This window comes from Staurois parvus, unplaced genomic scaffold (genome assembly GCF_062004578.1).
Source record: "Staurois parvus isolate SC_StPar_1 unplaced genomic scaffold, SC_StPar_1.0 ptg000348l, whole genome shotgun sequence".
Taxonomy (NCBI): domain Eukaryota; kingdom Metazoa; phylum Chordata; class Amphibia; order Anura; family Ranidae; genus Staurois; species Staurois parvus.
In genome coordinates this window covers 276507-301734 of record NW_028318144.1, presented here as the reverse complement: position 1 = coordinate 301734, position 25228 = coordinate 276507, and the positions used below count along the sequence as shown (strand labels likewise).

General features: G+C 44.3%; 1 protein-coding gene across 1 annotated transcript; it reads right to left on the bottom strand.

The window, feature by feature from the left end:
* Nucleotides 1-19953: 19953 nt before the first annotated feature.
* Nucleotides 19954-20874, bottom strand: LOC149456772 (odorant receptor 131-2-like). Its single transcript, XM_089684493.1, has one exon. It carries the CDS (start codon nt 20872-20874, stop codon nt 19954-19956), a length of 921 nt encoding a protein of 306 aa, XP_089540619.1.
* Nucleotides 20875-25228: the final 4354 nt, after the last annotated feature.

Below are 25228 nucleotides of genomic sequence, written 5' to 3'. Positions count from 1 at the left end.
ACCGCCAGCCGGCGTGTAAATGGATTTAACTCTTTGAACGTACAATAGTGGTTGTGAAATAGAAAGTCAGTTTATTTAGCACAATCGGTCAATTGCAGCTTGCCGTTGGCTGGAAACTGTACGTTTATGTCACTGGAATGCACTAATCACCCAAAAAATATTACCGCCACCCGGCGTGTAAATGGATCTAACTCTTTGAACGTACTATAGTGGTTGTGAAGCAGAAAGTCAGTTTATTATACACAATCGGTCAATTGCAGCTTGCCGTTGGCTGGAAACTGTACGTTTATGTCACTGGAATGCACTAATCACCCAAAAAATATTACCGCCAGCCGGCGTGTAAATGGATTTAACTCTTTGAACGTACAATAGTGGTTGTGAAGCAGAAAGTCAGTTTATTTAGCACAATCGGTCAATTGCAGCTTGTCGTTGGCTGGAAACTGTACGTTTATGTTACTGGAATGCACTAATCACCCAAAAAATATTACCGCCAGCCGGCGTGTAAATGGATTTAACTCTTTGAACGTACAATAGTGGTTGTGAAATAGAAAGTCAGTTTATTTAGCACAATCGGTCAATTGCAGCTTGCCGTTGGCTGGAAACTGTACGTTTATGTCACTGGAATGCACTAATCACCCAAAAAATATTACCGCCACCCGGCGTGTAAATGGATCTAACTCTTTGAACGTACTATAGTGGTTGTGAAGCAGAAAGTCAGTTTATTTAGCACAATCGGTCAATTGCAGCTTGCCGTTGGCTGGAAACTGTACGTTTATGTCACTGGAATGCACTAATCACCCAAAAAATATTACCGCCACCCGGCGTGTAAATGGATCTAACTCTTTGAACGTACTATAGTGGTTGTGAAGCAGAAAGTCAGTTTATTATACACAATCGGTCAATTGCAGCTTGCCGTTGGCTGGAAACTGTACGTTTCTGTCACTGGAATGCACTGATCACCCAAAAAATATTACCGCCAGCCGGCGTGTAAATGGATTTAACTCTTTGAACGTACAATAGTGGTTGTGAAGCAGAAAGTCAGTTTATTTAGCACAATCGGTTAATTGCAGCTTGTCGTTGGCTGGAAACTGTACGTTTATGTTACTGGAATGCACTAATCACCCAAAAAATATTACCGCCAGCCGGCGTGTAAATGGATTTAACTCTTTGAACGTACAATAGTGGTTGTGAAATAGAAAGTCAGTTTATTTAGCACAATCGGTCAATTGCAGCTTGCCGTTGGCTGGAAACTGTACGTTTATGTCACTGGAATGCACTAATCACCCAAAAAATATTACCGCCACCCGGCGTGTAAATGGATCTAACTCTTTGAACGTACTATAGTGGTTGTGAAGCAGAAAGTCAGTTTATTTAGCACAATCGGTCAATTGCAGCTTGCCGTTGGCTGGAAACTGTACGTTTATGTCACTGGAATGCACTAATCACCCAAAAAATATTACCGCCAGCCGGCGTGTATATGGATTTAACTCTTTGAACGTACAATAGTGGTTGTGAAGCAGAAAGTCAGTTTATTTAGCACAATCGGTCAATTGCAGCTTGCCGTTGGCTGGAAACTGTACGTTTATGTCACTGGAATGCACTAATCACCCAAAAAATATTACCGCCACCCGTTGTGTAAATGGATCTAACTCTTTGAACGTACAATAGTGGTTGTGAAGCAGAAAGACAGTTTATTTAGCACAATCGGTCAATTGCAGCTTGCCGTTGGCTGGAAACTGTACGTTTATGTCACTGGAATGCACTAATCACCCAAAAAATATTACCGCCAGCCGGCGTGTAAATGGATTTAACTCTTTGAACGTACAATAGTGGTTGTGAAGCAGAAAGTCAGTTTATTATACACAATCGGTCAATTGCAGCTTGCCGTTGGCTGGAAACTGTACGTTTCTGTCACTGGAATGCACTAATCACCCAAAAAATATTACCGCCAGCCGGCGTGTAAATGGATTTAACTCTTTGAACGTACAATAGTGGTTGTGAAGCAGAAAGTCAGTTTATTTAGCACAATCGGTCAATTGCAGCTTGCCGTTGGCTGGAAACTGTACGTTTATGTCACTGGAATGCACTAATCACCCAAAAAATATTACCGCCAGCCGGCGTGTAAATGGATTTAACTCTTTGAACGTACAATAGTGGTTGTGAAGCAGAAAGTCAGTTTATTTAGCACAATCGGTCAATTGCAGCTTGCCGTTGGCTGGAAACTGTACGTTTATGTCACTGGAATGCACTAATCACCCAAAAAATATTACCGCCACCCGGCGTGTAAATGGATCTAACTCTTTGAACGTACAATAGTGGTTGTGAAGCAGAAAGTCAGTTTATTGTACACAATCGGTCAATTGCAGCTTGCCGTTGGCTGGAAACTGTACGTTTCTGTCACTGGAATGCACTAATCACCCAAAAGATATTACCGCCAGCCGGCGTGTAAATGGATTTAACTCTTTGAACGTACAATAGTGGTTGTGAAGCAGAAAGTCAGTTTATTTAGCACAATCGGTCAATTGCAGCTTGTCGTTGGCTGGAAACTGTACGTTTATGTCACTGGAATGCACTAATCACCCAAAAAATATTACCGCCAGCCGGCGTGTAAATGGATTTAACTCTTTGAACGTACAATAGTGGTTGTGAAATAGAAAGTCAGTTTATTTAGCACAATCGGTCAATTGCAGCTTGCCGTTGGCTGGAAACTGTACGTTTCTGTCACTGGAATGCACTAATCACCCAAAAGATATTACCGCCAGCCGGCGTGTAAATGGATTTAACTCTTTGAACGTACAATAGTGGTTGTGAAGCAGAAAGTCAGTTTATTTAGCACAATCGGTCAATTGCAGCTTGCCGTTGGCTGGAAACTGTACGTTTATGTCACTGGAATGCACTAATCACCCAAAAAATATTACCGCCACCCGGCGTGTAAATGGATTTAACTCTTTGAACGTACTATAGTGGTTGTGAAGCAGAAAGTCAGTTTATTGTACACAATCGGTCAATTGCAGCTTGCCGTTGGCTGGAAACTGTACGTTTCTGTCACTGGAATGCACTAATCACCCAAAAAATATTACCGCCAGCCGGCGTGTAAATGGATTTAACTCTTTGAACGTACAATAGTGGTTGTGAAGCAGAAAGTCAGTTTATTTAGCACAATCGGTCAATTGCAGCTTGCCGTTGGCTGGAAACTGTACGTTTATGTCACTGGAATGCACTAATCACCCAAAAAATATTACCGCCACCCGTTGTGTAAATGGATCTAACTCTTTGAACGTACAATAGTGGTTGTGAAGCAGAAAGACAGTTTATTTAGCACAATCGGTCAATTGCAGCTTGCCGTTGGCTGGAAACTGTACGTTTATGTCACTGGAATGCACTAATCACCCAAAAAATATTACCGCCAGCCGGCGTGTAAATGGATTTAACTCTTTGAACGTACAATAGTGGTTGTGAAGCAGAAAGTCAGTTTATTATACACAATCGGTCAATTGCAGCTTGCCGTTGGCTGGAAACTGTACGTTTCTGTCACTGGAATGCACTGATCACCCAAAAAATATTACCGCCAGCCGGCGTGTAAATGGATTTAACTCTTTGAACGTACAATAGTGGTTGTGAAGCAGAAAGTCAGTTTATTGTACACAATCGGTCAATTGCAGCTTGCCGTTGGCTGGAAACTGTACGTTTATGTCACTGGAATGCACTAATCACCCAAAAAATATTACCGCCAGCCGGCGTGTAAATGGATTTAACTCTTTGAACGTACAATAGTGGTTGTGAAGCAGAAAGTCAGTTTATTTAGCACAATCGGTCAATTGCAGCTTGCCGTTGGCTGGAAACTGTACGTTTATGTCACTGGAATGCACTAATCACCCAAAAAATATTACCGCCACCCGGCGTGTAAATGGATCTAACTCTTTGAACGTACAATAGTGGTTGTGAAGCAGAAAGTCAGTTTATTGTACACAATCGGTCAATTGCAGCTTGCCGTTGGCTGGAAACTGTACGTTTCTGTCACTGGAATGCACTAATCACCCAAAAGATATTACCGCCAGCCGGCGTGTAAATGGATTTAACTCTTTGAACGTACAATAGTGGTTGTGAAGCAGAAAGTCAGTTTATTTAGCACAATCGGTCAATTGCAGCTTGTCGTTGGCTGGAAACTGTACGTTTATGTTACTGGAATGCACTAATCACCCAAAAAATATTACCGCCAGCCGGCGTGTAAATGGATTTAACTCTTTGAACGTACAATAGTGGTTGTGAAATAGAAAGTCAGTTTATTTAGCACAATCGGTCAATTGCAGCTTGCCGTTGGCTGGAAACTGTACGTTTATGTCACTGGAATGCACTAATCACCCAAAAAATATTACCGCCACCCGGCGTGTAAATGGATCTAACTCTTTGAACGTACTATAGTGGTTGTGAAGCAGAAAGTCAGTTTATTTAGCACAATCGGTCAATTGCAGCTTGCCGTTGGCTGGAAACTGTACGTTTATGTCACTGGAATGCACTAATCACCCAAAAAATATTACCGCCAGCCGGCGTGTATATGGATTTAACTCTTTGAACGTACAATAGTGGTTGTGAAGCAGAAAGTCAGTTTATTTAGCACAATCGGTCAATTGCAGCTTGCCGTTGGCTGGAAACTGTACGTTTATGTCACTGGAATGCACTAATCACCCAAAAAATATTACCGCCACCCGGCGTGTAAATGGATCTAACTCTTTGAACGTACAATAGTGGTTGTGAAGCAGAAAGTCAGTTTATTGTACACAATCGGTCATTTGCAGCTTGCCGTTGGCTGGAAACTGTACGTTTCTGTCACTGGAATGCACTAATCACCCAAAAAATATTACCGCCAGCCGGCGTGTAAATGGATTTAACTCTTTGAACGTACAATAGTGGTTGTGAAGCAGAAAGTCAGTTTATTTAGCACAATCGGTCAATTGCAGCTTGCCGTTGGCTGGAAACTGTACGTTTATGTCACTGGAATGCACTAATCACCCAAAAAATATTACCGTCACCCGGCGTGTAAATGGATCTAACTCTTTGAACGTACAATAGTGGTTGTGAAGCAGAAAGTCAGTTTATTGTACACAATCGGTCAATTGCGGCTTGCCGTTGGCTGGAAACTGTACGTTTGTGTCACTGGAATGCACTAATCACCCAAAAAATATTACCGCCAGCCGGCGTGTAAATGGATTTAACTCTTTGAACGTACAATAGTGGTTGTGAAGCAGAAAGTCAGTTTATTTAGCACAATCGGTCAATTGCAGCTTGCCGTTGGCTGGAAACTGTACGTTTATGTCACTGGAATGCACTAATCACCCAAAAAATATTACCGCCACCCGTTGTGTAAATGGATCTAACTCTTTGAACGTACAATAGTGGTTGTGAAGCAGAAAGACAGTTTATTTAGCACAATCGGTCAATTGCAGCTTGCCGTTGGCTGGAAACTGTACGTTTATGTCACTGGAATGCACTAATCACCCAAAAAATATTACCGCCAGCCGGCGTGTAAATGGATTTAACTCTTTGAACGTACAATAGTGGTTGTGAAGCAGAAAGTCAGTTTATTATACACAATCGGTCAATTGCAGCTTGCCGTTGGCTGGAAACTGTACGTTTCTGTCACTGGAATGCACTAATCACCCAAAAAATATTACCGCCAGCCGGCGTGTAAATGGATTTAACTCTTTGAACGTACAATAGTGGTTGTGAAGCAGAAAGTCAGTTTATTTAGCACAATCGGTCAATTGCAGCTTGCCGTTGGCTGGAAACTGTACGTTTATGTCACTGGAATGCACTAATCACCCAAAAAATATTACCGCCAGCCGGCGTGTAAATGGATTTAACTCTTTGAACGTACAATAGTGGTTGTGAAGCAGAAAGTCAGTTTATTTAGCACAATCGGTCAATTGCAGCTTGCCGTTGGCTGGAAACTGTACGTTTATGTCACTGGAATGCACTAATCACCCAAAAAATATTACCGCCACCCGGCGTGTAAATGGATCTAACTCTTTGAACGTACAATAGTGGTTGTGAAGCAGAAAGTCAGTTTATTGTACACAATCGGTCAATTGCAGCTTGCCGTTGGCTGGAAACTGTACGTTTCTGTCACTGGAATGCACTAATCACCCAAAAGATATTACCGCCAGCCGGCGTGTAAATGGATTTAACTCTTTGAACGTACAATAGTGGTTGTGAAGCAGAAAGTCAGTTTATTTAGCACAATCGGTCAATTGCAGCTTGTCGTTGGCTGGAAACTGTACGTTTATGTCACTGGAATGCACTAATCACCCAAAAAATATTACCGCCAGCCGGCGTGTAAATGGATTTAACTCTTTGAACGTACAATAGTGGTTGTGAAATAGAAAGTCAGTTTATTTAGCACAATCGGTCAATTGCAGCTTGCCGTTGGCTGGAAACTGTACGTTTCTGTCACTGGAATGCACTAATCACCCAAAAGATATTACCGCCAGCCGGCGTGTAAATGGATTTAACTCTTTGAACGTACAATAGTGGTTGTGAAGCAGAAAGTCAGTTTATTTAGCACAATCGGTCAATTGCAGCTTGCCGTTGGCTGGAAACTGTACGTTTATGTCACTGGAATGCACTAATCACCCAAAAAATATTACCGCCAGCCGGCGTGTAAATGGATTTAACTCTTTGAACGTACAATAGTGGTTGTGAAGCAGAAAGTCAGTTTATTTAGCACAATCGGTCAATTGCAGCTTGCCGTTGGCTGGAAACTGTACGTTTCTGTCACTGGAATGCACTAATCACCCAAAAAATATTACCGCCAGCCGGCGTGTAAATGGATTTAACTCTTTGAACGTACAATAGTGGTTGTGAAGCAGAAAGTCAGTTTATTTAGCACAATCGGTCAATTGCAGCTTGCCGTTGGCTGGAAACTGTACGTTTATGTCACTGGAATGCACTAATCACCCAAAAAATATTACCGCCAGCCGGCGTGTAAATGGATTTAACTCTTTGAACGTACAATAGTGGTTGTGAAGCAGAAAGTCAGTTTATTTAGCACAATCGGTCAATTGCAGCTTGCCGTTGGCTGGAAACTGTACGTTTATGTCACTGGAATGCACTAATCACCCAAAAAATATTACCGCCACCCGGCGTGTAAATGGATCTAACTCTTTGAACGTACAATAGTGGTTGTGAAGCAGAAAGTCAGTTTATTGTACACAATCGGTCAATTGCAGCTTGCCGTTGGCTGGAAACTGTACGTTTCTGTCACTGGAATGCACTAATCACCCAAAAGATATTACCGCCAGCCGGCGTGTAAATGGATTTAACTCTTTGAACGTACAATAGTGGTTGTGAAGCAGAAAGTCAGTTTATTTAGCAAAAATCGGTCAATTGCAGCTTGTCGTTGGCTGGAAACTGTACGTTTATGTCACTGGAATGCACTAATCACCCAAAAAATATTACCGCCAGCCGGCGTGTAAATGGATTTAACTCTTTGAACGTACAATAGTGGTTGTGAAATAGAAAGTCAGTTTATTTAGCACAATCGGTCAATTGCAGCTTGCCGTTGGCTGGAAACTGTACGTTTATGTCACTGGAATGCACTAATCACCCAAAAAATATTACCGCCACCCGGCGTGTAAATGGATCTAACTCTTTGAACGTACTATAGTGGTTGTGAAGCAGAAAGTCAGTTTATTTAGCACAATCGGTCAATTGCAGCTTGCCGTTGGCTGGAAACTGTACGTTTATGTCACTGGAATGCACTAATCACCCAAAAAATATTACCGCCAGCTGGCGTGTATATGGATTTAACTCTTTGAACGTACAATAGTGGTTGTGAAGCAGAAAGTCAGTTTATTGTACACAATCGGTTATTTGCAGCTTGCCATTGGCTGGAAACTGTACGTTTCTGTCACTGGAATGCACTAATCACCCAAAAAATATTACCGCCAGCCGGCGTGTAAATGGATTTAACTCTTTGAACGTACAATAGTGGTTGTGAAGCAGAAAGTCAGTTTATTTAGCACAATCGGTCAATTGCAGCTTGCCGTTGGCTGGAAACTGTACGTTTATGTCACTGGAATGCACTAATCACCCAAAAAATATTACCGCCACCCGGCGTGTAAATGGATCTAACTCTTTGAACGTACAATAGTGGTTGTGAAGCAGAAAGTCAGTTTATTGTACACAATCGGTCAATTGCAGCTTGCCGTTGGCTGGAAACTGTACGTTTATGTCACTGGAATGCACTAATCACCCAAAAAATATTACCGCCACCCGGCGTGTAAATGGATCTAACTCTTTGAACGTACAATAGTGGTTGTGAAGCAGAAAGTCAGTTTATTGTACACAATCGGTCAATTGCAGCTTGCCGTTGGCTGGAAACTGTACGTTTGTGTCACTGGAATGCACTAATCACCCAAAAAATATTACCGCCACCCGGCGTGTAAATGGATTTAACTCTTTGAACGTACAATAGTGGTTGTGAAGCAGAAAGTTAGTTTATTTTGCACAATCGGCAAACTGCAGCACCAACTGTGCACGACAGCCAGCAAAAAAAAAAAGGGTGTATGTCACTTTAAATTTTCGATTCTTTGATAGTTGTGGCCCTAAGTAACGATTCTGTGTCCCTGAGTAACGATTCTGTGTCCCTGAGTAACGATTCTGTGTCCCTGAGTAACGATTCTGTGTCCCTGAGTAACGATTCTGTGGCCCTAAAGTCTCTGTGGCCCTAACTCTGTCCCTTAATACACACAGGTCTGTCTCTCTTGAATGACCGGAGGCTAATGGAGAATTCTAAGATGGCCGCGATTTATAGCTCCACCATTACACAGTGCTGGCTGGCTGCTGATTGGCTAATGCGATCACATGTCATGAATGCATTATGGGTCAGCGCGCCTTGTCTGCGTGCCTTCCCAGAGATCCCCGCCCCATCTTCTCTGTCCATTTTCTCCGTCGCCACACATGTCGCCGCCATTTTTGGGAAAATTCGATTCGTGCATCCGAAGTTTGCTAATCTTCGGATTCGTCGCGAATAGAATTTTTCCAAATCTTCGGAACGAATTCCACTTCGTCATGTTCGATTCTCTCATCTCTACTGCCTGTATTGGGATTATAGAAAGTATGCCCCAAAATACTGAAAGTCCACTGATTTCCATTCTCTCAAGGAATCATAAGTTTTCTCACAAACTAGAAAAAATGTTTTCTTTAGAACAAGACTAAAAGATACAACATTTTGAGCAAAAAATAGAGCCCATGGTTCAAGACGGAAACCTACAGTTTGCTCAAATAACATTTGTTTTCTTCAGTTAATTCAAAATACAGTGTCAATAGCAACTGGAATGTTTGACCCCCTCGCCTTCTAGAGCATTTACCCCCCTTCCTGACCAGGCCATTTTTTCCCATTACGTGCGGTCATGCAACTTAAGTTTATGTTGTTTTTTTCCCCCACAAATAGAGCTTTCTTTTGGTGGTATTTGATCGCCTCTGCATTTTTTATTTTTTATAAAAAAAAACCACCAATTTTGATAAAAAAAAAACATTTTCGACTTTTTGCTATTAACCCCTTGCCTACCGGGCACTTATACCCCCTTCCTGCCAATTTTTAGCTTTCAGAGCTGTCACACTTTGAATGACAGTTGAGCAGTCATGCAACACTGTACCCATATGAAATGTTTTGCATTTTTTTTCACACAAATAGAGCTTTCTTTTGGTGGTATTTAACCATTTCAATACCGGGCAATTTTACACCTTCCTGCCCAGGCCATTTTTCAGGTTTCAGCGCTCTCACACTTTGAATGACAATTGCACGGTCATACAACACTGTACCCAAACTAAAATTTTATCATTTTCTTCACACAACTAGAGATTTCTTTTGGTGGTATTTAATCACCGCTGGGGTTTTTATTTTTTGCTAAATTAACAAAAGAAGACCAAACATTTTGAAAAAAAACCACATTTTTCTTTGTTTCTGTTATAAAAGTTTACAAATAAATAATTGTTCTTCATACATTTAGGCCGAGATGTATTCTGCTACATGTCTTTGGTGAAAATAACCCAAATTAGGATGTATTTTTTAGTTTGTAGGAAAGTTATAGAGTTCACAAACTATGGTATAGATCTGAATATTGATCAATCCTGAAGTACTGACAGCCAATCTAATTTCTTGAGGTCCAAGAATGTCAGAATAGTACAGATATCCCCCAAATGACCCCTTTTTGCAGAGTAGACAGTCTGACGTACTTCATAAGAGGCATGGCGAGTTTTTTGAAGTTGTATTTTTTTGTCATAATTTTTCAGAAAATGAAAAAATTTAAAAAATTATTTTCACTATTTTTTTTTTTACATACTGTCACCAGTGCAGTACAGCATCATCATATAACTGGCATGGCGGTGAACAGGGACAACTGACTGGTGACAGTATGAAAAAAAAAATATTTTTTTTTTTTATTTTTTTATTATATTTAATTTTTTATTACATTTTTTTTTTATTTTTTTTATTTTTTTTTTTTCATATTTTACTATGACCAAAGTAGTACAATGTTACCATAGTAACATTGTACTACTTTGGGGAAGTGATCAGTATTTTTTCTTTTTTTTTACACAATTTGCTTATAGCAAAGAATTACTTTGCTATAAGCAAGCATTTACCTGAATGAAATCGATTCATTTAGCTTTTTTTTTTTTTTTTTTTTTTTGTGCTTAGCTGTGATTTGGTCACAGCTAATCACATGACATGTGCATGTGATTAGCTGTGACCATTCACAGCTAGGCACTAGTATACAATGGATGGCATCATGAATGAAGCCATCCATTGTATACAACTGTCATGTCATGTCATGCTCCCGTTGCAGGTCACATGGTACCAGCAACGGGAGCCGGTACTCGGATCTGTCATCGGCCGTGTCCGAGGTGCACGGCCGGTGACAGATCGCACTGCTGCGCCGCTCTGCATTAGCGCAAACTGCGCATGTGCGGGAGCACGCCAAATGGCGTGCACCCGGAGTGCAGAGACACTTGTGAAGCCGCCAAACGGCCATTGGCCGGGCGGCTAATGGTTACTCACCGCTGAGTTTTTTTATATTTTTGCTGAATAAAACAAAAAACACCTGAAACTTTTGAAAAAAAACCCACATTTTTCTTCATTTCTGTTCTAAAATTTTGCAAATAAATAAAACGTCTTCATAAATTTAGATCAAAATGTATTCTGCTGCATTTCTTTGGTGAAAATAATAATACTAATTGAATGTGTATTTTTTTTAATATTTCTTTTATTTTATTATTTATTACATTTTTTCTTTTTTTTTACTATTTTATTTTTCAGCATACTGTGACCAAAGCATTACAATGTTACCATAGTAACATTGAACTACTCTGGACAAGTCAGGATTTTTTTTAAACACATTATGATTGCTATAACCAATGTATTTAATTGATATTTGCAATCATTGTTACAGAATGAAACTGATTCTTTGGTTGTGAATAGCTGTGATTGGGCAAAGCTGATCACATGATACAGATGGGCTGTGATTGGCCCTGTCTGTATCATGTGCCTGCCTTGACAAGTCACAGCTAACAATATAATTGTATACAATGGATGGCATGACAGGAAGCCATCCATTGTATACAATTGACATGTGATCTGCTGTGATTGGTCACAGCGGTCACATGACACTGGCAACGGATCGGTGTAGTGATATGTCATCGGCTGTGTCATGAGTGGCTCGTTTTGACAGGACATCATATGATGCCTAGTCACAACAGCGAGTGTGCCGCCCGGCCATCAATCTGCCATAGGCCGGGCAGGAAGGTGTTAAACATGTCCAGTAAAAAATTTTAAAAATAAAATTTCGGCATAAATTTAGGCCAAAATGTATTCTGCTCCATGTCTTTGCTTTAAAAAATCCCAATATGTGTAAATTAATTGGTTTACATGAAAATTATAGCGTTTACAAATGGCGGTGTATATTCACTGGGATTTTTTTTTTAATTTTTACTAGTAATGGCGGCGATCAGCGACTTATAGCGGGACTGAGGCGTGCATTCTGACACTGGGGGGTAATTGACTTGGTGTCACTGACATCCCCAGTGACACCAACACAGTGATCAGTGCTAATAAAAAGCACTGACACTGTACTAATGGCATGGGGTAGTTAGGGGTTAACATGAGGGGCGAGGAAAAAAAGAGCATTTTTGACTTTTTGCTGCAAAACATGTCCAGTAAAAATAATTTTAAAAATCAAATTTCATCATAAATTTAGGCCAAAATGTATTCTGCTCCATGTGTTTGCTAAAAAAAATCCTATGTTGAGGGCATGTGGCCTGGTATTGTTCAGGAGGAGGGGAGGGCGCTCGTCCCCCCCTTTCATGACCTGCATGCTCGGATAAGGATCTGATATGGATTTTGGGGGGGGCTCCCAAGCCATTTTTTTTTAAATTTTGGTGTGGGGGTTCTCCTCAAAATCCATACCAGACCCAAAGGGCTTGGTTTGGATGGGAAGGGGGACCCCACGGCATTTTTTGTAGGGCAATTGCTGACAATTCTTTTTACATTCAGCTGTCAGCGGGAAATCCCACTGACAGCTGAAACACTAATGAATGTCTCACTACTGAAGTACAGCATGACTTTATATTATAACTCATGTGGTATTTTAGTAACTGAGCGGTGTCTTACCGCATACTCAGGTACAGTAAGATATCGCTCAGTAAACTGTTCGTGTACAAAGTTCGTGGTCGAACATTCTGTAGGTTTGAATGTTCGACCTCAAACCGAACAGGGGGGTGTTCGGCCCATCACTAGTCTCTTTCCTTTTTTGGTGAGCTCCCTTCCTTCACCTATGTAACTGTACCATCTGGCCATGTTTCTGTGCTCCCACACCTTAAATCTGCTCCCCTTGCCAATGTCTGTGATCGCTCACCACCTTCTTGTATCTTTCTATGATTCCTGTGCCGCCTCACCACATCTCTGCATCTCTCTCGAATCTCTGTGCCCCCTCTCTACATTTGTTTATCACTTTCTAGTCTCCTAAGCATCTCACCACCTTTCTACATCATTTCACAGTCAGTGTGACCCCTCACTACATCTGCACCCTCTCTACTTCTTATGTTCCTTCTCTACTTCTTCACCCTCTCTACCTCTTATGCTCCTTCACCTCTGCACCCTCTCTACCTCTTATGCTCCTTCACCTCTGCACCCTCTCTACTTCTTATGTTCCTTCACCTCTGCACCCTCTCTACCTCTTATGCTCCTTCACCTCTGCACCCTCTATGGGCCCCTGTATCTTGTTACCTGCGTTCCTGTTCCTGTCTGACTGATTCGTTGCCGACCCTGCCTGATCCGGACCTCTGCTGACTTCTCCTGTTTGATCCCTGGCTTGTGACCCCGACGATTCTCTGCCTGACCCCCTGTACCTACCTGCCCGTTAGTTGCTGTACCCGGCTCGTGACCTGACTACTCTCTGCCTGCTCCTCCTGTTCCTACCTGCCCGATTGTTATTGACCCGGCCTGTCTGACGACGCTTGCATTGTATGTATTGTTATCTGTGGGTGGTTTGGTTCGTTTGCACTGTGTTATGTTTTAGTATTGCACTGCGTTTATGTATTGTTAGTATTAATAAATTATATTGTTTATAACATATCTGAAGCCTGCGTTTCCCTGCGTCGGTTCACATACCTCTGGTCATACCCTGGAGCCCTGACATTACACCAAGGCCAATCCTGACCAGAAGTGGCTGCACAGGGAAGCCATCTTGGCTTGTTGCTGGGAAGGATGGATCTTGATGAGGTTGTGTATTTGTCGCTGCTGGTTTTTGATGACAGAGAATATGCTTATCAGACTCTGAGGGAGTATACCCGGGATCAACTGCAAGAATGTATACGGATCGCTCATGTTCTAGTAGATCAGGGCACAGAGTTCTCTGAGGTGCAACCTTTGATTCAGGTTTGTGTAGAGTTGGCTTCATCTGGTACCCCTGAAAGCAGGAATGACTTTTTGCCACCATTTAGTGCAGACCAGGTAGAGTCCCTGGTATGGTTATTAGAGGATGATGTGGATTGCTTCTTGGAGCATTATGCTGCAAGTTCACCACAGGTATTAAGGGATTGTATAAACGCAGTGCAGTCTTTGACCAGACAGGTTTTGTGTAAGCTCAGCTTTGTTCAACCCATACTGCAGACATGGTCAGACTTGTTGCACCCAGCCTCAGTCAGCTTGCAACGTCATTCCTCTGCTCAAGGCACTCTTCCTGCATCCCCGACAGCACCCCCAGTGACGGCCCAGTATACTCTGCTAACTACCACATACCAGTCCCCTGCTCCCACTCGCTGCACCTATCCTTTCTTTGGCCCTGTGGAGAGGTCCTCTGTGGCGGCTGCTCCCTCCTCTGTTCCATCTTCCAGCTCTTCTCTGTCCTCAGCTGCTCCATTCGTTTGCAGACCTGCGTTTACTTGCAGTGCTCCAGTAGTTAAAACCAGAAAAAAGCGAAAATTCTTTCCAGCCAGTACCATCCTGCCAGTATCCAAACCGGTGAGCCTGCCGTCTGAGAACCTGCCTTCCGTGGTTCAGCCTGGTGCCTCGGCACCCGCACTTCAGCCTGATGTCCCTACCCAGCCTGATGTCCCTACCCAGCCTGATGTCCGTACCCAGCCTGATGAACTGATCCAGCCTGATGATCCTATCACGCCTGATGACCCAGTGCCCGCTGTCATACCTGGTGAGCCGATGCCCGCTGTCGAGCCAGACGATCCAATGCCTGATGACCCAGTGCCCGCTGTCATGCCTGGTGACCCGATGCCCGCTGTCGAGCCAGACGATCCAATGCCTGATGACTCAGTGCCCGCTGTCATGCCTGGTGACCCGATGCTCGCTGTCGAGCCAGACGATCCAGCGCCAGATGACCCGGTGCCTGCTGTCGAGCCAGACGATCCGGTACCTGATGACCCGGTGCCCGCTGTCCAGCCAAATGACCTGATGCCTGGTGACCCAATGCCCACTGTTGAGCCAGATGATCCAATGCCTGATGACCCAGTGCCTGCTGTCATGCCTGGTGACCCGATGCCCGCTGTCGAGCCAGACGATCCAACGCCAGATGACCCGGTGCCCGCCGTCGATCCAGACGATCCGGTACCTGATGACCCGGTGCCCGCTGTCATGCCTGGTGACCCGATGCCCGCTGTCGATCCAGACGATCCAATGCCTGATGACCCGGTGCCCGCTGTCGATCCAGACGATCCGGTACCTGATGACCCACTGCCTTGCCAGATGACGCGGTGCCCGCTGGCGAGCCAAATGACCTGATGCCTGGTGACCCAGTACCCGCTGTCATACCTGGTGACCCGATGCCCGCTGTCGAGCCAGACGATCCAATGCCTGATGACCCAGTGCCCGCTGTCATGCCTGGTGACCCGATGCCCGCTGTCGAGCCAGACGATCCAGCGCCAGATGACCCGGTGCCTGCTGTCGAGCCAGACGATCCGGTACGTGATGACCCGGTGCCCGCTGCCTTGCCAGATGACGCGGTGCCCGCTGGCGAGCCAAATGACCTGATGCCTGGTGACCCGATGCCCACTATTGTGCCTGACGACCCGGCGCCCACCGCTCCGCCTGGGGGCCCGGCGCCCACCGCTCCGCCTGGGGGCCCGGCGCCAGCCGCTCCGCCTTGGGGCCCGATGCCTGCCGCCCCTCCTGGGGGCCCGGTGCCTCCGCCTGGGGGCCCTGTGCCGCTGCCCGGAGTCCGGCCCGATGTGCCGCTGCCCGGAGTCCGGCCCGATGTGCCGCTGCCCGGAGTCCGGCCCGATGTGCCGCTGCCCGGAGTCCGGCCCGATGTGCCTCTGCCCGGAGTCCGGCCCGATGTGCCAGTCTTTGATATCCCGCCAGTTACCAGACCCGGGCGGTGGAACATTTTGCCCAGCTAGGACTGTTTGGAGCGTCCTGAGGCCGCTCCTTGAGGGGGGGGTACTATCAGGAATGGACTTGCCAGTAATGGTGGGACTCACCTGCCTTGTGGGCTGCAGTACCAGGGCTGGCCAGCGGGTGCTCTCAGCAATCAGAGACTCAACCCTGCAGTCAGCCAAAACACCTGAGGCTGATTGTAGGTGTATTTAAGGGATGGCCAGACCTGCCGTCTGCGCCTTGGTGTGTGTTTTTCTATGGGCCCCTGTATCTTGTTACCTGCGTTCCTGTTCCTGTCTGACTGATTTGTTGCCGACCCTGCCTAATCCGGACCTCTGCTGACTTCTCCTGTTTGATCCCTGGCTTGTGACCCCGACCATTCTCTGCCTGACCCCCTGTACCTACCTGCCCGTTAGTTGCTGTACCCGGCTCGTGACCTGACTTCTCTCTGCCTGCTCCTCCTGTTCCTACCTGCCCGATTGTTATTGACCCGGCCTGCCTGACGACGCTTCCATTATATGTATTATCTGTGGGTGGTTTGGTTTGGTTTGTTTGCACTGTGTTATGTTTTAGTTTTGCACTGCGTTTATGTATTGTTAGTATTAATAAATTATATTGTTTAGAGAGAAAACAGGTGGCGCACACACCTAGTGCATTATCCAAGGTTTATTGTAGGAATTAAATCATAAAAACATACTCACAGACGAAGCATGTATCTAAAAAGCATAGAAAAATGACAATGGCCACAACGGCGGGCAAGGTGTTCTCACTGTCAGTGCGGTCAAATGGCTGACGCGTTTCGGGGACGAATCCCTTTCCTCAGAGCTGATGACCAACCTCTGATGCTGATGTATGATGAATGGAAAGTGAAGTAAGGCTCTTACTTCACTTTCCATTCATCATACATCAGCAGCAGAGGTTGGTCATGCACTAGGTGTGTGCGCCACCTGTTTTCTCTCTATCCAGTGGCTGATTTCCCCATCTGAGGAGGGCTGCACCCCTGGAACATTTCCTTTTGGTTGTCGCTGCCCTGGTACCCTTGGCTTCCCTTTTGGTTGTGCATATCCTGAGGCGCTGGAGAGTACATACGCTAAATTATATTGTTTATAACATATCTGAAGCCTGCGTTTCCCTGCGTCAGTTCACATACCTCTGGTCATACCCTGGAGCCTTGACATTTCCTTCACCTCTGCACCCTCTCTACCTCTTATGTTCCTTCACCTCTGCACCCTCTCTACCTCTTATGCTCCTTCACCTCTTCACCCTCTCTACCTCTTATGCTCCTTTACCTCTGCACCCTCTCTACTTCTTATGTTCCTTCTTCACCTCTGCACCCTCTCCCCAGTCTTGGTGCCCCCGCTCTACCTCAGCACCCCCTCCCTAATTTTGGTGATCCCTTTCTACCTCAGCATTTCCCCCATCTTGGTAGCCCCTGTTTACCTCAGCTCCCCCTCCCCAGTCTTGGTGACTCCTCTCTATCTCAGCATCCCCTCCCCAATCTTGGTGACCCCTCTCTATTTCAGTACCCCTCCCCAGTTTTGGTGATCCCTCTCTACCGTAGTACCCCCTCACTAGTCTTGATGACCCCTCTCTACCTCAGCACCCTCTTCCCAAGTATTGGTGCCCCGTCTCTATCTCAGCACCCCCTCCCCAGTTTTGGTGACCCCTCTCTACCTTAGCACCCCCTCACCAGTCTTGATGACCCCTCTCTACCTCAGCACCCTCTTTATAAGTATTGGTGCCCGTTTATCTCAGCACCCCCTCCCCAGTCTTGGTGACCCCACTCTGCCTCACCACCTTCTTCCCAGTCTTGATGCCCCCTCTCTACCTCAGCATCCCCGCCCCAGTCTCGGTGACACCTCTCTTCCTCAGCACCCCCCTGCCCAGTCTTGCTGACCCCTCTCTACCTCAACACCACCTCTGCAGTCTTGCTGACCCCTCTCTACCCCAGCACCCCCTCCCCAGTCTTGGTGACCCCTCTCTACCTCAGCACCCCCTCCCCAGCATTGGTGACCTCTCTCTGCCTCACCACCCCCTTCCCAGTCTTGGTGACACCTCTCTACCTCAGCACTCTTTTAGCAGCCTTGGTGCCTCCTCTCTAACTCAGCACCCTCTCTTCAATCTCTGTGCTCCCTCTGCAATTTAGCACCCGCTTTCCAGTCTCTGTGCCCCCTCTGTAGGTAGTCCCATCCTCCTTATATGTAAAAAAAAATCACAAAAGTAGCCAAAATTGCTGAAGGCAGCTGAAAACTGTATTCTGGAAGTAATGCACCATGATAAGTGCATACTAGAGAAGAAGACAATGACCTCAGCTTTTTTAATATTAGGCAAAACGTCCTCAGGCATTACATAGTCCATATCTCCTTGCACCACAATAATTTTGTGATGAAGGTCATTACTGTAATATGAGGTGATCACCACCAAGCATTCTGAACATGCACTGTTTAGACATCATCATATACTCCCATGATCCTAGAAATCACATATTTATTAATAACAGTTGGACAAATGACACAAACAAATACAATTTCACAGCTTTATTTATTTTAATTTAATAGTAATTTGAATATGAACATTTATGGATGGTCACAGATTACATTTTAGTTCTCATTTTAACTTTTTCAAAAACTGTCCAATATGGTTTTTTTTTCACTCGTAGCATCTTTAAAACTAAAAACTGGTATTGCAGCTTATTTAGATGTAATGATGCTCCATGCTCTAGTTTTGTGTAAATGAACAGATCTAAGCTACCCATACTTACAACATGTTGTCCAGGGGAGGATTCTAACCCTGTCAGCCAGCTGTTATCTGAGGGAATAACTCAACAGGCATCTTACAAAATTTTTTCCAATTACTATTATTCCTCATTTAGATAACAGGCATAGGTGGCATCTGCCAGTACTGCTCATCTCCTACTTTATCATCTCTCCAAATGATAAAAATGCAAAAGTTCCACCAAGGTGAGAACTCAAGCTTTTTGACCTGCCATTGTAGTTCTTTTGGCTGCCAGATACACTCACCGGCCACTTTATTAGGTACACCTTGCTAGTACCAGGTTGGGCCCCCTTTTGCCTTCAGAACTGCCTTCATTCTCCATGGCAAGGATTCAACAAGGTGTTGGAAACATTCCTCAGAGATTTTGGTCCATATTGACATGAATTACTGTTGCCTTTCCATCATCTAGAACCAGTCTGCCCATTCTCCTCTAACATCAACAAGGTGTTTGTGTCCTCACAGTATATTTTCTCTTTTTTGGACTATTCTCTGTAAACCCTAGATATAGTTAAAATCCCAGTAGATCAGCAGTTTTTGAAATACTCAGACCAGCCCATCTGGCACCAACAACCATGCCATGTTCAAAGTCACTGATGCTCAGTTTGAACTTCAGCGAGTTGTCTTCACCAACTCTAGATGCCTAAATGCATTGAGTTGCTGCCATGTGATTGGCTGATTAGCTATTTGTGTTTCCAAGCAATTGAACAAGTGTACCCAATAAAGTTGCCTGTGAGTGTATGTCCAACAACCTATGGAAATGTACAGACATCGTGAGCCAACAGACAAATCTGTGGGTCTTGTTGTTGCCTAAAAGTGAACTGATTAAGGCGGAGATCCTCATGTGTTGGTCTTAAGGAGAGGTTTCCTTGGCACCTGTCAAAAAAGGAAAAATAGCAAACCTAGAAATCACCAGGCCTTCAATACCTGACACCCTCCCAAAGCATCTTCTGCTAACCCCCCAATATTCTGACTGGACACAACGAAGAATGGGTAATTCTCCTGTTGAATTATATGAAAGGATTGCACATTAAAATTCTGCACAAGCACCTGGCGGTTAGAACTTCTATACAAAATCTATACAAAATGTCCATTACTGCTAGGGTCCAGGGGCGGACTGACAACTCATGGGGCCTCCGGGCAATAGGGGATCATGGGGCTCCTGTGTCCTTGCCCAAACTCAAAAATGCCTATGAAAAAGGTACCAGGGGCATCTCATGGGACCCCCTACAGTGCCCAAGTTTCCAAATGGTCAGTCTGCTCCTGCTAGGGTCATACATTTTCCAAAATCATGATAGTCATTGTGTTATGCAAATTTTAGAAGATAGTCTCATGCTTTTACTAAACACACTATCCCTAATTCCGTAAATGATGGGACTAAGACACCTAGGCAAGCATGATAAAAACAGGAAACTGGCAAAGGGTACTAAAGCCAAATAATTTTCAAAGACAGTATTTAAAAAGGGAGAAGCTAATGACAGAAGACATAACAGAAACTGAAAGGCGTGTATCATGACCGTTTTGCCAGCTTTAGAGGCTGAACTGCTGCCAGAATTGGCCCTCTTGGCCACAATCATCACGGCAGTATAGGTGAGGATGATAACAAGCCCAGAGAGGCTTAAATTTGCAATAAGAGCAATAGATCTCACCATGGCTTGCTCACGTGTAACCGTCAAAATTTCTCGTGTGCAGATAACTTTTAAAGAGAAAAGTGTTTTCTCAACCAAAGTCATCAGGATAATGAAATCAACTAAATTAGGAGCTACGCTAACTACCCACATGATTATAATGGCATAATTAGAGTTCTGTGGCGTGCAAAGAATGGCGTGCTTTAGTGGGAAACAAATGGCGGCATAGCGTTCTAAGGCCATGGCCGCCAAGTTGTACGGCGTGATCCGGAATGTGACCGAGGCCAGGGTGATGATGACATAACAGACAGGCACAGGGAGGTATGAGGCAGTGATTGTAGTCATTAGTAGTACAAACCCAACAACCAGATACACTGTGTCATTGATGAGCATGTGAACAAAGAGGATGTAGCGAGAAGTCTCTCGGACGTGAGCCATGGTGATGAAAACATGGAAGATCGGTGAGATGAAGAAGAAGAAGAGACTGAAAAAGATGATGGTCAAAGCTAGAAAAACATAAGCCAAAGTGTTCAGTGATTTGGCAGAATTGGAAATCTGAGTCCAGTTACTGTAAAAAGTCGATGAATTCATCACTGTAGATTGCCGAGCATGAGATTTATCCAAGGGCTTGAGCTGAAACAAAAATTGTGTATTTATAGAATATAGATACTGAACAGTTAACTTACAGCCATTATGAAGTTACAGTATACATAAAATGTTAGATACCAAATGTTTTGTGATGGGACCTGCATTTGGTTCTTCTTATTTTTAGACACTTTTACAAGCATCAAGCGTTTTTTTCTGCCAGGAAGAGCAGCGTTTGTAAAATGTCCTGTGTGCATGAGGCCTTATGCTGATCAGGGTCGAGAATGGCTCCTATCATCTCTATGATCTCAGAAACCAGAAGCGATGAGCATTGCATCATTTCCAATTTTACGTGTGTTAACCCTAGCAAGAGAGCTGGTTCTTTTGAAAAACAAAAGACTTTCTGGCTGGATCACCAGATCAAAATAAAATGAAAAAAAGCCTAAAAAAGATATCTAATGCAGGGATCACATCGAAGAAGAATAATACTGCTTCAATGGCTGGGTTCTGAGAGTGCAGCTAAAGAGTAGAAACATCTAAAGGCTCAATTAAACTTGCATTTGGGAGGCAGTACAAACAGTCATTTTTAAAGCGCCCCCCCCCAACTGCCCCTCTTAAGCTGCAATGGCAGTTGGATGGGGATGTACATATGCCATGGCAGAAATGATCCCCCAGTTATGTTTGGTGGGCAGTACTGTGGCCTAACATAACCCACTCAAGAGAATAGGGCCATGCCAAAACTGCTTTGCAACCACGTGTAAAGCACAGTAGTATGGCATTTACAGGCATGCCATCTCCTCACCACTTCTGAAAAAGCAATCCACCATGACAACTTAGCCTAGAAGAGGCAAGACAGCGAAGAGAAAGGACAAGCAAGAGAGAAGAGATAACATGGGGACAGGGGCGGACTGACAACTCATGGGGCCCCCGGGCAATAGGGGATCATGGGGCCCCTGTGTACTCACCCACACTCAAACCACAGCCAAAAAAGCCTATGAAAGGTACCAGGGGCATCTCATGGGGCCCCCTACTGATCCTGGGCCCTCGGGCAGTGCCTGAGTGCCCAAATGATCAGTCCGCCTCTGCATGGGGAACAAGGAATGTTAATATGATGATAATGGTACTTCAAAAACTTGAAGAAATGCCTTTAAGGATGAGAAACAAATAAAAAATGTAGAGTAACAAATGATTACAGGATAAACAATATGATAAAATATTAATAAAGAATAAAAAATAAAATAAATTTTGCAAAACAGTATTGCCAAAGGGAAAGCTTAGTGCACCCCCCCCCCTTTCCCAGATAAACCACATTATGCTTTACTACTGTATGTTATCTTAAAGCGGAGTTCTGGCCCCCACCACCTCCCAAAAAAAAATTCAAAGTCAGCAGCTACAAATACTGTGGCTGCTGACTTTTAATAGTAGGGCACTTACCTGTCCAGGCATCCAGCAGTGTCATCACCCTGAACTGATTCTTCAATCGGCTGTCGGGTTCTAGCGCCGCCATCTTGACTAAGGGAAACTGGAAGTAAAGCTTTGAGGCTTCACCACCGGTTTTCTACTGCACATGTGCAATGCTTTGTGAATGGGTTGCAGTCCTCTGGAACCTTGGAAGGGTCTCAGAGGACTGCAGGAGGTGTCGAACTTACCGAACCACTGCGAACTGAGCCAGAAGCGGGAGCCAGTACCTGTCAAAGCCAGGTACATGCTCCCCCCCCCCTCCTCCCCACAAAAGGTGACAAATGTGACAGCGGAAGGGCCGAAGTGGCAGAAAAGCGGAGCTCGGGGGATTCCTGTGTTCTCCTCTAGAAACAGATTCTGGCTACTACTGCGGGACTCTGCACATCAATTCAGCACAGCGATGATGCCGATCACCACACCGGGATCACATCAGCTTCTCTGCATCCGGACTGTCACTATCCAGTTTTCAGTCAGTCATCTCTTCTTGCCGCACTGACAGGCTGTCAGGTGGTAACTCTGCACTTCCCTGTGAACAGCCAAGAACCTGTGCAAGAACCCTGTTCCTAGGAGGCCGTGCTATCCATGGGATTGATTAGCAGGCGGATGCCAAACCTCTTTCTGACAACACTCTAAAAACACTGCATGCAGACACCTTTACACCTCAGTACCAAGAGATCTATGTTGTGAGCATTTACCACAGTCTGTTATCTTCATTGATTTACCATTACTCACTACTGTATATGGGCCCCACCATTGCTAGCAAAAGACAACGGCTACTATCACATCAGGAACTTTAAACATCTCAGGACTCAAGTTGCTATTTCTAGTTAAAGGGGCCTCTTTGTTTCTAAGCCATTGTTAGTCAAATTATGATGTCTATACCCATTTATGCCAGAGTATATACAGTTGTGTTCAAAATAATAGCAGTGTGTTGAAAAAAGTGAATAAAGCTCAAAATCCTTCTAATAGCTTTTATTTCCATCCACACAAATGCATTGGGAACACGACACATTCTATTCCAAATCAAAACATGAAGAAAAATAGATCAAATTTGTGTTGTTCCTCTAAAAAAATTGAAGAAAAGTGAATATTAGACGGTTCAAAAAAATAGCAGTGTTTGTATTCTTCTTTACAAACTCAAACATTCACTATATAAACTGAAAAATGCTTGAATATTTTGCTTTCCTTTGAATGACTTCATGAATATTTGGTTGTAGTCGCACTGTTTCTGAGAACTGCTGTACATCTGTGTTGCATGGAGTCACCCAACTTCTGGCCCCTGTGATCAGGTATTCCAGCCCAGGATGATTGGACGACATTCCACAGTTCTTCTCTATTTCTTGGTTTTGCCTCAGAAACGGCATTTTTGATGTCACCCCACAAGTTTTCTATTGGATTAAGATCCGGGGATTGGGCTGGCCACTCCATAACGTCAATCTTGTTGGTCTGGAACCAAGATGTTGCACGTTTACTGGTGTGTTTGGGGTCGTTGTCTTGTTGGAACACCCATTTCAAGGGCATTTCCTCTTCAGCATAAGGCAGCATGACCTCTTCAAGTATTCTGATGTATTCAAACTGATCCATGATCCCTGGTATGCGATAAATAGGCCCAACACCGTAGTATGAGAAACATCCCCATATCATGATGCTTGCACCACCATGCTTCACTGTCTTCACAGTGTACTGTGGCTTGAATTCAGTGTTTGGGGGTCGTCTGACAAACTGTCTCCGCCCACTAGACCCAAAAAGAACAATCTTACTTTCATCAGTCCACAAAATGTTGCGCCATTTCTCTTTAGGCCAGTCAATGTGCTCTTTGGCAAATTGTAACCTCTTCAGCACACGTCTTTTTTCCAACAGTGGGACTTTGCGGGGACTTCTTGCAGATAGCTTGGCTTCACATAGGCGTCTTCTAATTGTAACAGTCCTCACAGGGAACTTTACACCTTCTTTCATCTTCCTGGAGCTGATTGTTGGCTGAGTCCGCTCCATTTTGGCTATTCTCCTATCCATTCGAATGGTAGTTTTTCGCTTTCTTCCACGTCTTTCAGGTTTTGGTTGCCATTTTAAAGCATTTGTGATCATTTTAGCTGAGCAGCCTATCATTTTCTGCACTTCTTTATATGTTTTCCCCTCTCCAATCAACTTTTTAATCAAGGTATGCTGTTCTTCTGAACAATGTCTGGAACGACCCATTTTCCTCAGAATTTCATAGAGAAATGCACTGTAACCAGCATGTACAACATTTGCTGCCTTCCTTCCTTAAATAAGGGCAATAATTGCCACCTGTTTTTCAAAGAATGAATGACCTCACTAATAGAACTCCACACTGCTATTATTTTGAACATGCCCCTTTCAATGAGTGATTCAATGACACAGAATCAGCAGCATGCATGTCATGACTGTTGGGTCTGTTGGATTTCTATTACTCTACTACACCTGCTAGTAAATTATTTGCCATGTAGAAATATCATTTCTACCAAAAACAGAGATTGATCCGGTTAGTGATGTCTGACTGCTATTATTTTGAACACAACTGTATATATTTACATAATTCTTTACATTCCCTATTATACCACTGTGGTCCAGAGGGAGCTGATAAGTTACAGGGATGTTGAATTCTTATCGCCGACGCCCGGGTCATGCAGTTCCGTGTGCCGTGCAAGATGTTTTATTCTGTATGTAGCCCTGCTGCGGGCTACTCCGGTGCTGGCAGAAGCTGAAGACAGAGAAGCCTGGCTGCTAGTCTGGCAGCACAAAACCCTCACTGCTTGGCACATGGGGGAGTGGTGCTTACTTCAGTGCGGTTGCCGTTCTGAGCGAGAACACTGTACATGGACTCCTATCTCCTATGAAACGTCCCTTAATGTATTGTGTTCCAGCCTGTCCTCACCCCACA